The sequence below is a fragment of the Choristoneura fumiferana genome, chromosome 15, assembly GCF_025370935.1.
Source record: "Choristoneura fumiferana chromosome 15, NRCan_CFum_1, whole genome shotgun sequence".
NCBI lineage: Eukaryota > Metazoa > Arthropoda > Insecta > Lepidoptera > Tortricidae > Choristoneura > Choristoneura fumiferana.
The window spans coordinates 4,568,985-4,585,574 of NC_133486.1; the positions used below are offsets into that span (position 1 = coordinate 4,568,985).

The 16,590-nt window shown below is 38.6% G+C and overlaps 2 protein-coding genes across 10 annotated transcripts in view; one reads left to right on the top strand and one right to left on the bottom strand.

Moving 5' to 3' along the window:
- Positions 1-1,539: 1,539 nt before the first annotated feature.
- Positions 1,540-7,846, top strand: LOC141435726 (proteasome subunit alpha type-1-like). The gene is made up of 6 exons (XM_074098488.1): positions 1,540-1,660; positions 2,074-2,324; positions 2,886-3,045; positions 3,593-3,802; positions 5,437-5,619; positions 6,814-7,846. Exons 1-6 carry the CDS (start codon positions 1,658-1,660, stop codon positions 6,832-6,834), a joined length of 828 nt encoding a protein of 275 aa, XP_073954589.1. The 5' UTR covers positions 1,540-1,657; the 3' UTR covers positions 6,835-7,846.
- Positions 7,847-7,934: 88 nt separating this feature from the next.
- LOC141435723 (uncharacterized) overlaps positions 7,935-16,590 on the bottom strand; it is a 186,822-nt gene continuing 178,166 nt past the window's right edge. For all 9 annotated transcript variants that reach the window (XM_074098483.1, XM_074098481.1, XM_074098477.1 and 6 more), the window contains 4 exons: positions 14,876-15,017; positions 13,604-13,728; positions 12,723-12,919; positions 7,935-12,027 (listed from right to left, as the gene is read on the bottom strand). In XM_074098483.1, coding sequence (XP_073954584.1) covers positions 11,241-12,027; positions 12,723-12,919; positions 13,604-13,728; positions 14,876-15,011 — 1,245 coding nt within the window. In that variant the 5' untranslated portion in view covers positions 15,012-15,017 and the 3' untranslated portion in view covers positions 7,935-11,240. The remainder of the gene's footprint in view (positions 12,028-12,722; positions 12,920-13,603; positions 13,729-14,875; positions 15,018-16,590) is intronic.

Below are 16,590 nucleotides of genomic sequence, written 5' to 3' on the forward strand. Positions count from 1 at the left end.
ATATCACTGAATCGAAAAGTGGTTTTAGCAACCCCCTAATGGTTTTAAAAGACCTATCCAACGATACCACACACACTAAAAATTTTTATTTTTTTTATTTTTTTATTGTACCATAGCTTACATATACATTTGTGCAAAATTACAGCTTTCTAGCATTGATAGTCTCTGAGCAAAGCCGCAGACGGACAGACAGGCAGACAGACATAAGGGTGCGTTTTTGCCATTTTGGCTACGGAACCCTATAAACGGTACGGCTATTCTACGGTACGGATCTATATAGCATAGAATCATAAATAATGGGAAGATTATGTAATTTTACATTTAATTTCAGGAAAATTAATATGGGTGTATTTTTTTTACTATTTATTGGTGGATTCAATTTCCGGTTCAGACAGAAAATTATTTAAAAAAATCTTTGAATGCAGTTTCAATTGCTTTTAAAATCAAAATGAAGTCTTCTTTCAGTAAAATTGTCTACTACAATGATACTTTCCCTCCATGTGCCATAGCCGTACCTAGGACATGGTCAGCCTGTACCGAGTGTGGTCTGTAATACGAGCAAATAATTAAAACATAGATCATACTCGTCAAACTGAACAACATTAGTTCAGCGACTACTTTTAAAAATAGGTAATGAAGTCTCTAGATTTTTCCTTTTTCATACAAATCAAATATCTACAGTAATCAATGTACGCCATCCTAGAACCCAACCTGACGTCGCCTGTCACGCTTAACATCAAGCATTTTCCTTTACATTGCTTTTTCGAATAAACTTTAAAGTGTAATAAAAATTAAAATAATTAGCCCGGCTTAGATAATTTTGAAACTTCTGCTGTAAGAAATAAATATTTTTTTTTCTTTAATTCAAGCTCCTACCGCCCTCAAAATGGAAAAGGTTATAAAGATTATGTTAGAATTAAAATGTTAGAAGATAATATTCAATGCCAATGTGGTCAAAATAGTCCAAAAATGGATGCGTCTGGACTGTTCGTAAATGGGCACTGACAAAGGTCATAAAATTTACCAAGGGACTACTAAAGTGCATCATCAACTTTCACACATTACTATAATGAATGTTGATGCAGCTTGAAGTCTCGAGTTATAATTTAATCCTTGCGCTTCGCTTGGCTCGTCTTGGCGGGGGCACTCCCGTGCCCCCAGATATCTGGAAAATATTAATAAATTTCTAAGTATCAACATCCTACACATCATACGTAATCAGTGTACAGCAAGTGTTGTCAGCCTCATCCTTTTTTTAAATTTGCCGCGGTTTGTCTGGGCACAGAATAACTAATAGTATACTACCGTCTGGGACAGCTTTCGTTGGAGAGAGTCTACGTGTACTCTCATTAGGAATTTCCTTTACCGCAACGACAAATAAAAAATAAATTAAAATTCAGTCAGGAGACCCCAACTAACCAATATAAACTGATCTCATAATGGCATACATTTTGCTTTGAAACACACATTGGTTGTACGGCTGCAACTCCTTTGCTATACATAGCGATGAAACATAAACGTCATACTCGGCTTGCCATAGATAAGCGTCATTGTTTGACGTTTGTATTTTCAATTTTGCTTTTCATCGTATTCGTTATACGCTAAGCATTTTATTCGGATTCATCGTAGTTTTTATCATTTATAATACTATTTGAAAATGGTAAGTTATTTAACGTGTTTCGCAATAGTTTACTCGTCTATTTTTTCGTAAATAAAATCAATCGTAAACTTCAAACTTGCACAGTCACCGGAACATAAAATGTACTAAAGCCGCTAGAATTTCAGTATTTACCTGTTATACCATATTTTTTCAGTAATCTGGGACAAAAAGTAGTCATAAGTATGCTAATAAACTAAATTTTATTCGAAACTAAATAGGAATCAAATAATTAAAGTCATAACCTCTAAACTATAGTTTATTTGGGCCAGATCAATTTATGATAAGTAAACTAATATAATATGAATTTTAATTTCCGTACTAAACTACTGTATTATAACACCATTAAAAATCTTCTTTTTCTTCCACACTTCTTTTGACAATGGAATTAATAACGAGTCCTTATTACTTTCCAGTTCCGTAACCAATACGACAGTGACGTCACAGTATGGAGCCCCCAGGGTCGTCTCCACCAGGTGGAATACGCCATGGAAGCAGTCAAACTGGGTTCAGCAACTGTTGGCTTGAAGAACAAAGAATTTGCTGTGTTGATTGCACTGAAGAGAGCAGTCAGCGAACTATCTGCATACCAGAAGAAGATTATTCATATTGATGAACATATTGGTATTTCTATCTCTGGCTTGACTGCTGATGCAAGGATGTTGAGGTTAGTGCCGTCTTGTTTAATTCATTTCATCACTACTTTGAAAAAAGCTTGTATCTCAAAATTGATACTTTTCTAATTGAACTTTACAAACATTATTTCAAAGGTCAATTTTGTTGACATAATGATTTGAGATTTTTTCAAAGTAGTGACGATTTGTATATCACATTATTATTTTTAATGTATGGGTGACTGATAAAACAAGATTTATATTTGTCTCTCAATGTGATGTGACACATCAAAATGGAATACAAATTATTTGAAATTACCAAGCATCCAAGCATATTGGCATCACAGACCAGTACAGATATGCGGCCATTCGTATGCGCATTCTTATTTCCATTTGTCCTGTCCTGTTCCTTAAGCAGTATAACAAACTTAAAAGGAGCGATAGGTGGGCAGGTCATCTACCAAATACAGAAAAATTACATCAGTAAAAGTCTCACCATTTAAGATTTTTTGAAAAAAATGTGTACTTGCACTAAGATTTTGAGTTGTGATATTCAGAAATTAATATATTTTGCATTTTTTTTTTCCAATAATATCCAATGTGATTTTTTCCAGTCGCTACATGCGTACAGAGTGCCTTAACTACCGCTACTCCCATGACGCTCCAATGCCTGTCGGCCGTCTCATCTCCATGATCGGCAACAAGATGCAGATATGCACCCAACGGTACGACAAGAGACCCCTCGGTGTTGGCTTGCTTGTCGCAGGATATGATGTGAGTTTTCCAAAATTTGAAAGATCTTTCAGTGCAATCAAAATGTTTAATCGGATTCTACTTTTCCAGGTTTACTTTACAGCTTTTGGAAAAAATATAAAAAAAAGAATAAAATATATTTTTCTTAAAAAATAAGCCTTTATAAAAAATAAGTCTATGAGAGTAGCGCAGGCCCCCTGTCACGGTATATTTAAAATGTTAGAATTATTAAATTGTGATCACATTGTACAAAAAATTTTACAGGAGTAAAATTTTGAGATAAGGATATCTCAAAAAATCTTTTTAATTTAAGATTAGAAGCTAAGGTTAATCAAGTTAATATGCAAATTCTTATTGAAACATTTTTTTTTTTTTTTTTAAATGGTTCTTACCTAATGAAATGTAAGTGGCTAGCGTTTTTTTAGCGTCAACGCCCGAAGAAAACAAAATCGCTAGTCTGTAACCACCCTTATTCACAAGCATGTTTCTCGAAAGAGGTTTCAATAATTTTTAAGTCTTGATTGAATATTAAGCTTGTAGTGAATCAAAAAAAAAACTTCAATTCCAGGACCAAGGCCCACACATCTACCAGACCTGTCCGTCTGCTAACTTCTTCGACTGCCGTGCTATGGCCATTGGTGCACGCTCACAATCAGCCCGCACCTACCTCGAGAAGCATTTGAACACCTTCTTGGACTGCGACTTGCATGAGCTGGTGGCTCATGGCTTGAGAGCTCTAAGGGATACGCTGCCGAATGAAGTCGATCTTAACACTAAGGTATACAACTAATCCGTTATCGGCTGAACTATGCTCGGGCGTTATTGGCCAAACTCGGTCGATTGAATCAAACTAACGCTTGCCTGCAATTCCGTCCACGTAGAATTTGTTTATCGCTATCTCACGGGCACTATGTAACTTTCCGGGATAAAAACTATCCTATGTCCATCTCCGGGACACGTGTATACCGAATTTTATCTAAATCGGTTCATTGGTTTAGATGGGAACAGGTAACAAATAAACAGACTTACAAGACTTTCGTATTTATAATATTAGCAGGATGTGAAAGTGAGTTGCTTCTTGTTCTGCTTTCACGCTTTAACAACTATACCAGTACCAATTGCCACGAAATTCATGTATACATATTAGAAGACCTGAATAAATAATGGGTTACCTTTTATCCCAAAGAAAATCAGATGTTCCCGAGGGCGCGACAAACGCATTCTATACAGACAAAGTCGCGGGCCACAGCTAGCAAATTATAATGCTAAAAGGCTGCCTCATGTGGGGGTAGCTGGTAATGAGCAGGCAGATAGATTGGCTAGCCTGGCTGTCACAGGGGGGATTGTACTGAATTAGTGCAACTGGCTAAGGAGGAGTGCGTTTCCAAATGGCAGGAACTTTTTAGTGCAGCATCGTTGACAAAGGGCATTTGGTATGGTACCATGCAGAATAAGGTATTTAAAGTGCCCTGGTTTGATTGTGCCGGCCTTTCCAGGGGCCTTCTTGTGTCAGCACTATGTGTTCGATCTGGTCACATTCCACTTAATTGTTTTTTGCATTTGATGAGAGTTGTGCAATCACCTTTGTGTATGGGATGTAATAAGACTGAAGACCTTATTCACTTTCTTGTGGAATGTGATCAGAATAAGGAGATCAGAGTCAGGTATTTGGATGGTATGGGCTTGTTCAATGGAGGTGTATATGTAATTCTCAGTCGACCGCTTTCAGAAGAAGCGACGCGAATTTACAGATTGTCGACCGCTTTCAGAAGAAGCGACGCGAATTTACAGATTCATTGGACGGGCCTTTGCATCCAGAGACGTGGTTTCAGTGCAAGGGAGAGTGTAATATCTGTCTGTAGTGTGGTGTATATATCTGAGGCTCCCCATGAGATAGTCACATTTGGTGTGCTAAAGCCTCGTTAAAATATTAGAAGAAAACAAAAAATAAATAAATAAAAGGCTGTCACTAAAAACAAATACATTATAATGTAATTGTTAAAGTAAGATCAAATTTACAACTTTTCCAAATTATACTGAAACTAGGACACCAACAAAACAGAAAACTACTTATAGCTTTAGACCGGTCTGAGTGGAGAGCCTTTGGGGAGGCCTATGTCCAGCAGTGGACGTCTTTCGGCACATGATGATGGTTATGACTTATTTATAGCTTAGGCTGGGGAATCGAACCCAGTCCCTCATCATTTCGTTAGTTGTGCTTCACCTATTCTGTGTTATAGTTACAAATTGAAAAACAAGATACGCGCAAAAACAATACCTCTCCTTGCAGTCGGGTAAAAAAACAGGAAAACCGTACAAATTTCATAGAAATTTCGTTTGCTTCTATTCATCAACTTTATAACGATCAATCCATTTGTAAACTACATAATAATCCGCATTCTATAATTCCAGAACGTCTCCATAGCGATCGTAGGGCCGAAGACTCCGCTCCGCATCAGCGACGAAGCGGAGCTCACGCAGTTCCTGGGTCTGGTGGAGGGCGAAGAGAGGCGCGGGGGAGGTGCTAGCGCCACGGGAGACGCCGGGCCGGCGCCCGAGGGGGAGGCGGGGGACGAGAGGGAGCCCCAACCCGCGGTAAGTAACGCCACTTAAAAATAATGTCATGGTGCCTTCTTTAAAAATTCCACATATCTCTATCAGAGGGAGGGGGGGAGAGGATATAGAGGTAGGGAGGGATAAATGGAATAGGAGTTTATTTCTTTTGTTTGATTAAACTAAGACTACTAGTTGATAAAATCTAAACCGGTGGGTGGAAAAATTTGACCAAATTCAGAATGGTAGTAAGTCTATCAAACTTTCAAGGAAAACTATAACGGCTAAGTTTGCTTGAGAATTATTATTAGTTTAAGACTAAATAGCAGCCTAAGGTATAAAATATACCTAAACTTGGAAGATTCCGTATAAAATACGAAATCCTTAGAAAAATATTACTTAATTTTTTCGTAATGGCTACGGAACCCTATTTTGGGCGTGTCCGACACGCTCTTGGCCGGTTTTTTTTACTATTGATGTTCACTTCTAAACTGGCAGCTTCATTGGAAAACTCTAGGGCCAAAATCATCAAAAACTGCTCCCGGTTCCTTGGTAGAACTGATAATATACCTATGATGCAGTTTCCGAAACTGGGCAATTCAACATCGCAATTTCAACAGCAGTGAACAAATCAATTTGGTACATTACAAATATTATTACGAGCTCGTAAAATGATGCCACTTCAAAAGTTAAAGTTGTGTAAAGTAACTTATAAGGGCCCGGCCACATGTCCATGTTACGGCGTCGTCAACGTAAAACGGCGCGGCACCGTGCCGCGTCGGCCACTGCGACGTTGTACGTTCACGACGACGTATAACGTGCACCGCGCCGCACCGTAAAGCAACGTGCGTCGCGCCGTTGCACGTTGACGATGCCGTATAACGTGCACCGCGCGGCACCGTGACGCGTCGGGCGCCGCGCTGTTTTACGTTGACGACGCCGTAACGTGGACATGTGGCCCTAAGCCGTTCAACGCGGGAATGCTGCCTGCGTGATGGGCACCATGCCAAGAGGCCCACGTCTCTTTTTTAATTAAAGTTTTAGTTTTAGTTATTTTAATTTATTAGTAGTTTTAGTCCTATGGATATTTTGTATTTTCTTAATAAATTAATAGTAATTACTTATAAGCCTATAAGGATTAAATTCCAAAAACACTTTGACTATCACACTCATGAAATAGATGTGATCCCTTTTATACATTTTCCTCTAAAACAACTTATTTTCTTCACATTCCAGGTGGCCATGGACACGGAGTAAGCGCCAGCGATCGGCTGCTGCCAGCAGATATTCTTGAAGCTGTTGAGGAGGTCCTCAAGAATTATACAACCTTTGTCTGCTTGGCTGTGATAGCTGACTGCGTTCTACCTTTTTTTCCTTCGAGGAACAAAGGTTTGCCATGGCCAGTGCTTGAGGTTAAGTGTTAAATTAGTGAATTTTAAAACTTTAAGAGGTTTGAGGTTTGGTTGGGGGAGAAAAGTCCTCGAGTGGCGACCACGAACCGGAAGACGAAGCGTTGTCAGGCCTCCCACCAGGTGGACTGACGACATCGTGAGAGTGGCGGGAAACCGGTGGATGCAAGTGGCGAGTTGTCGTTCATTGTGGCGTTCTAAGTGGCAGGCCTTTGTCCAGCAGTGGACGTCTTCCGGCTGATGATGATGATGATGATGATAAAGAGGTTTAAGTAATTTAGGATTTTATGGCGAACGCAAGCCGCTTCTATCCGAAGCAACTGGAGGTCCATGAGGGAGGCCTATGTCCAACAGTAGACGTCCTACGGCTAATATGATGAGACTGAATATAGAATCAAAACTGCAGGCCGGTTCCAAACTTTACTGAACTCAAATACTTCCAATGTTTTTCGTGCTGATAGCGCAAAGTTAATTTTTTGTTGTAATTCCAGCCCCTTTTCCAATGAGGATTTCTTGACAGGCAAAATATTGCTAGATGGTGTATCGGCGGTCCGTTTGACGTTAAAGTCCCGCTTGTGATTGGCTTGGTTATTATTAGTTGACTTTGGCAGCATAGCAAATTCGGCTGTTGAAGCGCTTAGTGATCTTATGCAATTAAAATGTTTATTGTATAAAGCGACTGTTATTTTTTATTTTATGCGAAGCAGGGTCAGAAATCAAATACAAAACGATTGTAAAGTGTATTGTCATGTCATTTAATTTCAAGCACTGGCCATGGCAAACTAAAGGTAAAATTAAATTTTGCATTTTTAATATCTATTGTTTATTTTGCGTATGAATAAAACGAATATTTATCTTTATTTTCCAGTGTTTTGTTTTCGCTAATGAGTTTTGGCTAGTTGGCGTTTTTTTTTCTTTAATGGCTTTCACTCTTGCCGTTTTAGCAAGACGTATTTTGCCAATGTCGATTTAGAGACATTACACACATGAGGCGATACTGTTCGATTTATGAAAACTTTGATTTTTGGGTAGGGACAGACGGGAACCTAAAACAAATAACATATGTAGTGGACGGCCCACAGACAAAGACGATTACATTTTTTTTAATCAGGGAAATTGCTGGCATTGCTGATTGCTTAGCGTACCTACTAACATAAAAGGAAGAAGTAAAAAAAAACTTATAATAAATAGCGTGCGCGCATTCGCGTTAGTTTCGTGACATTTGACAACTTTGACGTTTGTCTCACACCATTACCTCTCATACTTCGTTTTCTAGATTTTTTTTACCGTACAACGGCAAAACCTTCTAGACACTGGCAAAATTGTCCTCCGATGTACAGAGCCATATTTTTCTAAAAAATCTAATCTAACACTAACGCCATCTAGCTATGTATATTTCAGTTCCATTCTAGCTGATCTGTGAAACCCGACATTTTACTAAACGGGTCTAAAGACGATCAAAATTGGTTCGTAATTTGTGGATGGGCTAGCATACAAATTGATTTGGAGGAGACCCAAAATTGTAGGACCCCGACTATATTTTATTTCAATAAAATATACTATAGATAACATTATTGCGCTATTCTCTCTCGTTACTTTTACGAGAAAACTAATTTTCTTTAAAGAAATCGTCTTCATCGTCGTAAAACTACGCAGGTGGCAATTTTTCTAATTTAGTAATTGATAGTGGTCACATTTACATGAAACCGTAGGCTTATTTTCTTTGTTTTGTTATTTTTATTTCGAAGCTTTTTGTCTAGTAACCTCCTTCAAAAGCTTTATACTTCTTATGAGTAATAGGTAAGTTGTCATTGTCAAAGTCGTGAAATATTGAAGTAAAACCTACGACTTGCGGGGATTTCCCTTTATATATATATCTACTTCACTTCAATAATTAATGTAGAGCGACCATGTATTCCGTTGTTATTTTATTAGTTTTAATGATATAATAATTTGTAATTAATTGAAATATTAGCTAATGCTTCAGACCTTGCCTGTTGTATTCAATTTTAGCTGGTTATTAATATTTTCAACTCCTGATCACCTATTAAAAATTATCTTATTTTTTTTACTTAGCTTATATTGTGTTCCACTGCTGGGCTTATACCCTTATAGAATAAAAAAATATATACGTAAGGATTTAGTAAAACTCGTTTTAATCATTACAATCGTTGTATATTTTTTCTGTACACAAGGTATAAACATTTAACAGTAAATATAAAAATAATGTACTTTAACATAGGTACTTGTCTTATCCTAGATCGAACCTAAATAATCAGGTCATTAGTGGAAGTTATTTTTAAATGAGTAACTGAGGGGTTTGTAAAACAGTGTTTGATAATATTTATTTTCTTGAGGTTATAAATCAATCAATCAATCAATGGGGTCAATTTTTAAAATTGCACCTGTGAAATTACGCTCGACTATTACATTTTCGACTTGCTAAGAAAATTAATAAAAGTGATAATTCTCTAATAATACGTTCGTATTGAATTTAATATAGATATATAAGTAATCGCTTCCCTGGATGATTAAAGAATTTACTTTAAGCAGGTTTTATAATGGAAGTCCATGAAGAGTTTAAACTTCAGCAACATACGTATATTTGTTATGACAATACGGTATTTGACTAATTTTTCATTCATTTTATAAATCAAAGCTTGTAAATGCGTTTAGGTATTTAAAACAGAGTTGTAAAGATTGAAATTCAAGATTAGACAGAGAAAGCTGATATACTTGCAAATGGCGTTACACGCTATCTAGTAGCGTCATGCCTACTGCATAGAGAAAAACGTTTTAGAAAGAGACAGATTCATTAGGAAAAATAAATAAAATCTAATTTTTATTGCAACATTTTAAATATTATTATCTTATACATTTAAACAATTGTGGCTATACCCTGCCAGGGTGCACAAAAAGGTGTTAAGTATTTTAAGTTTTTGCCAAATCAATTAATGTAGATGAAGAGATTAAAAAAAATCACTTAATTAAATTTTCAACAGATTTTTGTTTCGCTAAACAATGGCAGGATTTCTATAATTTCATAATTATAGGATATGGCGAATTCAGTAGTTGTCAAATACCGTATTGACAGGAAGCACATTGGGCTTACTTACAGATTTCTATTAACCGGAGATGTGCATTACATGTTCAACGATCGTTGAACCCTTAATAAGGTTCCATTTATTGGAGCATACTACAACAGAATCAAAAGCAGCCATCGAATACATACCTGACAAAGAATATGTTTAAAGCTAGTCGTATTTTCAATAATTACAATGGAAATTGTGACGTATTCTGATATTAATAAGGTTCAGTTTCCAACTCAATGCAAGTGGTCGCTAAATCGCCTCTACCTTATTAAGGGTTAAGTTTGATAGAAATTGTACAAACCCGCTCAAGGAAGAGTTTAATTGACTAGGCCTAATGGTAACCATCTGACAGTAACTTTCTATGGATTCATACATTATACTGTATTCCATGCACAGATGGTCACCCTAACTTACTTACATACAGTTGGTGGTTTTTGTCATATATTTTTGGTATTGGGCTCGAATATTAAAAATGTAACTTCAAAGTATCTTACATTCTTAGGTTCAAACACAGATTATTTATTAAGCACCACAGTAATTGTCTTAAACTATGTTATTTGTATAACTATTGGTTTTAAAAGAATTACAATATGTTTGTAAAACCGAACGAACTATTATAAATCGGAACAAAATCTTTGTTTACTGCAAAACTAAAACTGCATTCGAATTTTTAGGCCAATCAGTAGTAGGTACCTAGTAACTTATTTATAATACCAACCACAATTGAAAATTATAGTGACAGTGACTTTTCCGAATTTATTTCTAATAAGTCTTCTCGCTTTTATTAATTAAAATAATCGCAAATGAGCTTTGTAAAAGAATATCTTCCGTAGGTTGCCAAAAATATATTGAAAATCTTTTTCCAAACATATCATGGAATTAGGGCCTGTCCGCACCGCGCGGATTTTTATATGCGTATTATGATTATTAAATCCGTACCGCATCGCATTCAATTTGCATCAGGTCACAGTTTTTTCTTCAATGTGTTACAGAATTATGAGAAAAAAACCGCGCGGAAAAAATTTGCAGTGCGGACTAGGCCTTAATATCTTCAGCTCACATGCATTCTAACTTTGAAAACGTTCATTAATAATTCTCCATTTCTAGAGTGTGCTGGTAATTTCGAAACATCTTTGGGACAGATAAAAAGTTCAACTTGGTGTCATACAAGTGTATCTAAAGTATAACTCGGTCCCCCATAATCTATTCCAGTACCCTGATCTAGAACAGGTACATAACTATCTTGCAATAGAATTGGCTGTCGACTCGACGCTTCATTCAACTGCCTTTCTAATATCGTGTTCTGTAACTCCTCTTCTTCTAATTCTAATGTTAACTCATCAAGCATTTTCATTCTCATCTCCACTTCTCTCTCAGCCTTAGTAAGTTCCAAAGTATTGTCTTGCATTTCTTTCGTAGTTCTAGCTAACTCTTCTTCAATTTTATCAATGAGCATAGTCACCTGGCTAACGTTTTCGCAACTATTTGCTTTGTTTTCATCTGTATACCTTTTTACTTTTGCTGTCAGTCTGACGACTAATTCTTCTTCGCGGTGCAACCTCTTGTTTATGATAGCTAGCTTTTCCAACAGTTCTATTTCCTCTCGTATCCTTGTCAATTCGTCTGCGGATGCATCTGAGTCTGTGTCGTTCTGTGTTTGAGTTAGTCTTTCGGAATTAACTTGGCAGATGTTGGTCAGTTCTTTAGTGAAGTAGTGCTCTCTCATTAGGTGTCGTTCTCTTCTGGATTTGTGTTTGGTGTGTCTTCTGGGTGGGGTTCCACTGCCGACGCCGACTCCACTGTCACTGTTCGCTGCTTGACTGTCGTTTACTTCTGTGTTGCGGCCCAGGTCTCGAAGGTAGGATTCAAGTAGGTAGTTGGTGCCATGTTTCTCCATTCGGCTTTTGTGAGTCTGGTCTTCGAGCTGGTCTATGAGTTTTTCTTGTTCCCTGGAAAATTTGAAAGCAAATAAGTCAAAGACAACTAAATTTTTAACGGGTAAAGACACACAAACATACAAACATCACGCCTGTATTCCCAAATGGGGTAGGCAGAGCACACGAAACTTTACCGCTTCGGAGCCACTTTTAGCAATTTTAAGTTTTAAGTTTGACAAAAACGGTACAATACTGACAGGTTGCTAGCCTGTCGCCTACGGTATACCTTAACCTGTATCCTCAGTAGCCTCTTACGACATCCACGGAAGAAATGGAGAGGTGTAATTCTAACCCGACACCACACGGGTAAAGAAGGGAAGAAGAGAAGTAGCCTAACGCCACTGAAATCGACACTTTAAATTTGAGCTTTGTTGTAACGTTATCTTTTTAATAGCATCATCTTTGCCGCAGTTTTAGTAGCTAGCTGCCTACGGAATGTAACTAAAGTAGCGTTTCTCAACCCCTGTGAATGCTCCTCGCTTTTCCACGCGCATTAGACGCGGACCCCCAAAAACGTTTACTTTTAATTTACTTAATTAAAATCAAGGGCGGCATCATGGACCGCATGTTGTGAAACATTGTTCTTTTACTTTTTTTTACCTAGCTTCGAATACGGTTTATTTTTCCTATTTCGAAGCTACAAGATGAGACTAAAGAAATATACAAGCCCCATTGATTCCCCTGATAAAAGGTTGCAGTCTCCTCACCTGAGTTTGTCAAGCTGCTGGTGTATGGTCTTGCTCTGATGCTGTATGACGGTGACGAGTCGCGCGGCCGGGTCCTCGCTTTTGGCTCGGACCGGGGAGCCGCGGCCCCGCCGGCGCCGGCGGCCGCTCCGGCTGCCGTCGCTGTCTCGGCCTGAATCGTCTTCGCCACTTGACACTCGGCGCAGAGAGAGCCGGACCTAAAATAATGTAAATAAGAAAATGTACCTTGTTCCCTATAAGTAAGCATCTTACATAACCAGCACTGGAAGAGGCAACTTTATTTCTAATTTCAAAGAGATTTTCGTGATGCAATTTATCACTTTCACTGTCTATTTAGGTTATGAAGAATTAGGTAATAGCGCCGAGTAAAGCGAGAAAGAATGTTAGGTACAATTAAGACCACAACGCGCGAGCAGAGCGAGTGAAGCGAGCCCGCCGCGACAGTGGCAGGCGAAACATCCGGATCTAATTAAATTAGAAAATAATTTGGCTCCTAACCAATAGTGCTGGTTATGAAAGATATAGATACATAGGGAACAAGGGGAAAATTTGCATAAATAGGTATGTGAATTTACAGTGCCTCTCTATGGTATGGTGTATTCAGTTGTGACACTTTACGGTGTTTGACGGTAAGAAGTGAGGTCCCATGTTGGGCGCCACAAGTGAACGTTATTTATTATGAAGCACATCGCGATTAAGTAGATAGGGATCTAACACATTTACTAAGAAATTAACGTTATTCTTCAGTTGTTCTGTTTCGAAGAGTTCAGCTTTATTTATTATCGGGAAATCAAAAACTCCGTTCCGTATTTTCACACATTCGGACGGGATTCGAATCGGACGTATGTAAAACTGATCTTAATGTGGGTAGTTGCAAATACCTCGTGCCTCGCGTCGCCCCAGGCTGCCAGTACGAGCAGCACCGGCGCCTCCGGTGGCAGGGGGCGCTCCACTCCGCGCCAGCGTTCGGCTAGCACCCATTCTGTGTGCTCGCTCAAGCCACCCGCTGTAAGAAGACTTGAAATTAGCGAGCAATTATTGATTACGTCACACATGTTGGGGGTTGCTATGTCAAACGCAAAACTGGCAAACGACTGACCATTCCCATAAGCCCGTAACCCGAGAAATCCTGACTAGGAAGTGGCGATGTATTGGGCAAGCGCAGCATTTGTTATTTATTCTTTCCTTCTAATGTATCTTTGGCTTTGGCCGTGGTGGCCTAGTGGTTTGACCTATCGCCTCTCAAACAGAGGGTCGTGGGTTCAAACCCCGGCTCGCACCTCTTGAGTTTTTCGAAATTCATGTGCGGAATTACATTTGAAATTTACCACGAGCTTTGCGGTGAAGGAAAACATCGTGAGGAAACCTGCACAAACCTGCGAAGCAATTCAATGGTGCGTGTGAAGTTCCCAATCCGCACTGGGCCCTCTTGTTCTGAGAGGAGGACTGTGCCCAGCAGTGGGACGTATATAGGCTGGGATGATGAATGTATATTTCTGTGTACTGTGGGGACTTTAACTTGGTAAGAGCTTAGGTAATGGGGATCTACGCGCGTGACTTTAAACTCAGTTCAAATAAAATGGATATTTCTTCAGTACTCAGATTTATTGTAGAACTTATAATTAGATTACATAGATAGTTCCAGCCGCTCAGGCTGTCGGGAGCAATCTGTGGCAAGTATACCGCTGTCAATCGTCTTTTAAAGTCAAATTCTAGAATCATACAATATGAAAACACTACCATTATCCCTACTATCCCTACTAATCCCTACTAATATTATAAATGCGAAAGTAACTCTGTCTGTCTGTCTGTCTGTCTGTCTGTCTCTTACGCTTTCACGTCGAAACCACTGAACCGATTTTGATGAAATTTGGTATATAGGTATTTTGAACCCAAAGGATCAACATAGGATACCTTTTAATCCGGTAGAGGGCGCCACCGCGCGATAACCTAGATCCGCGCAGACGAAGTCGCGGGCTTAAGCTAGTACATAATAAAGCCAATCTAACCTGCCAGGTGGTCAGTTTTACCACCTGCCAGGCGGTATACAGCCTAGTCCCTACAGTTCCTATCGAATATGTATACATATATTTGAAGCAAATGGCTGTATAGATATTTTATGCCCTTGACTGTACTTTGTATAGCGTGCATACCTTCAGGTGCGTCCTGTAAAGCGCGTACGATATCCGCGCAAGTCGTGTGCGACCGCACTCCTCGCACCCACAGCTTCTGGCCTCGCGCTATCACACCCACTTCTTCGTCGCTGTAGTCTGACGACGAAGGGTCCATGGCCACCTGGAAAAAAAATTACGTTACTTAAGATCGCTAATAATACAATTAACATGTATATCATCATCATCCCAGCCTATTTACGTCAAACTGCTGGGTACGAGTAAGTAGGTAAGTAAATTATATAATGTTTTAAACCTTCACGATTTTCACTCACAATATAATTAATACATTATATCTCGAGACTCAAACTCGACTACTAACCTAGGCTTAGGGTGCAGGCATCAGTCATGGACAGGAACAAATAATGGAAAAAAATCCGCTAACTCAATATTAAGAAACGGACGCTACTTTTTCTAAAACTAATAACACTTGTGCAGATAACTGATGATCATAACTGGTAAAGTTCATGAATGGTAAGCTATAAGGCATTGAATCCATGCTGGCCATTACTGGATATTACTGAGCTTAACATGTCCATGATTGGTGCCGTCACCCTACTACTTATTATACCTCGACATTTCGACTCGTGACTACGGCTGCTGCATTTTTAACGAAACGTCGAGGTAAATTTGGACACAGTTTAACAAAAAAGATCCAAAACACACTGTCATGTTATTCTTTAAATTCGCTTTTGTTCCTACTGAAAGTAGATCCAAAATTAAAAAAATAATTGTTGAGGGTTGGACCCTTTTTGCTAAACTACGTCCATTTAGCAATGCCACTAATATTATAAATGCGACAGTTTGGTATGTTTGTTTGTTTGTTACTTCATCACATCTAAACCGCTGAACCGATTTAGATGAAATACGGTAAGTATACCTCTACAGATAGTTTGAGTCCCGGGGAAGGACATAGGATAGTTTTTATCCCGGAAAATTGCATAGTTCCCGCGGGATAGCGATAACCGAATTCTACGCAGACGGAGTCGCGGGTAACGGCCAGTAAATATAATCGAGATTAGTCCCGAGACATTAATTATCCTACTAATATTATAAATGTGAAAGTTTGTGAGTGAGTGAGTGAGTGAGTATGTTTGTTACTTTTTCACGCTTAAACGGCTAGACGGATTTTGATGAAATTTGGCGGAAAGTTAGTTTATAACCTGGATTAAAACATAGGATACTTTTTATCCCCATATTCCCACGGGATAGGTATACAATCTTGAAATAACAACCGCTAGGCTTAGAGTCATGAAATTTGGTATGTAGGTAGTTGGACGTCTGGAATAAAATATAAGTGACTTTTTGACCCGATATTCCCACGGGATACCTAGGGATAAAATCTTGAAATAACAACCGCTGGGCTTTGAGCCATGAAATTTAGTATGTAGGTAGCTGGACCTCTGGAATAACACATAGGCTACTTTTTATTGCGATATTCCCACGGGATAGGGATAAAATCTCGAAATAACAACCGCTGGGCTTAGAGTCATGAAATTTGGTATGTAGGTAGTTGGACGTCTGGAATAACACATAGGCAATTTTTGACTCGATATTCCCACGAGATACTTAGGGATAAAATCTTGAAATAACAACCGCTGGGCTTAGAGTCATGAAATTTAGTGTGTAGGTAGCTGAACTTCTGAAATAACACATAGGCTACAATTTATTCCGATATTCCCACGGGATAGGGATAA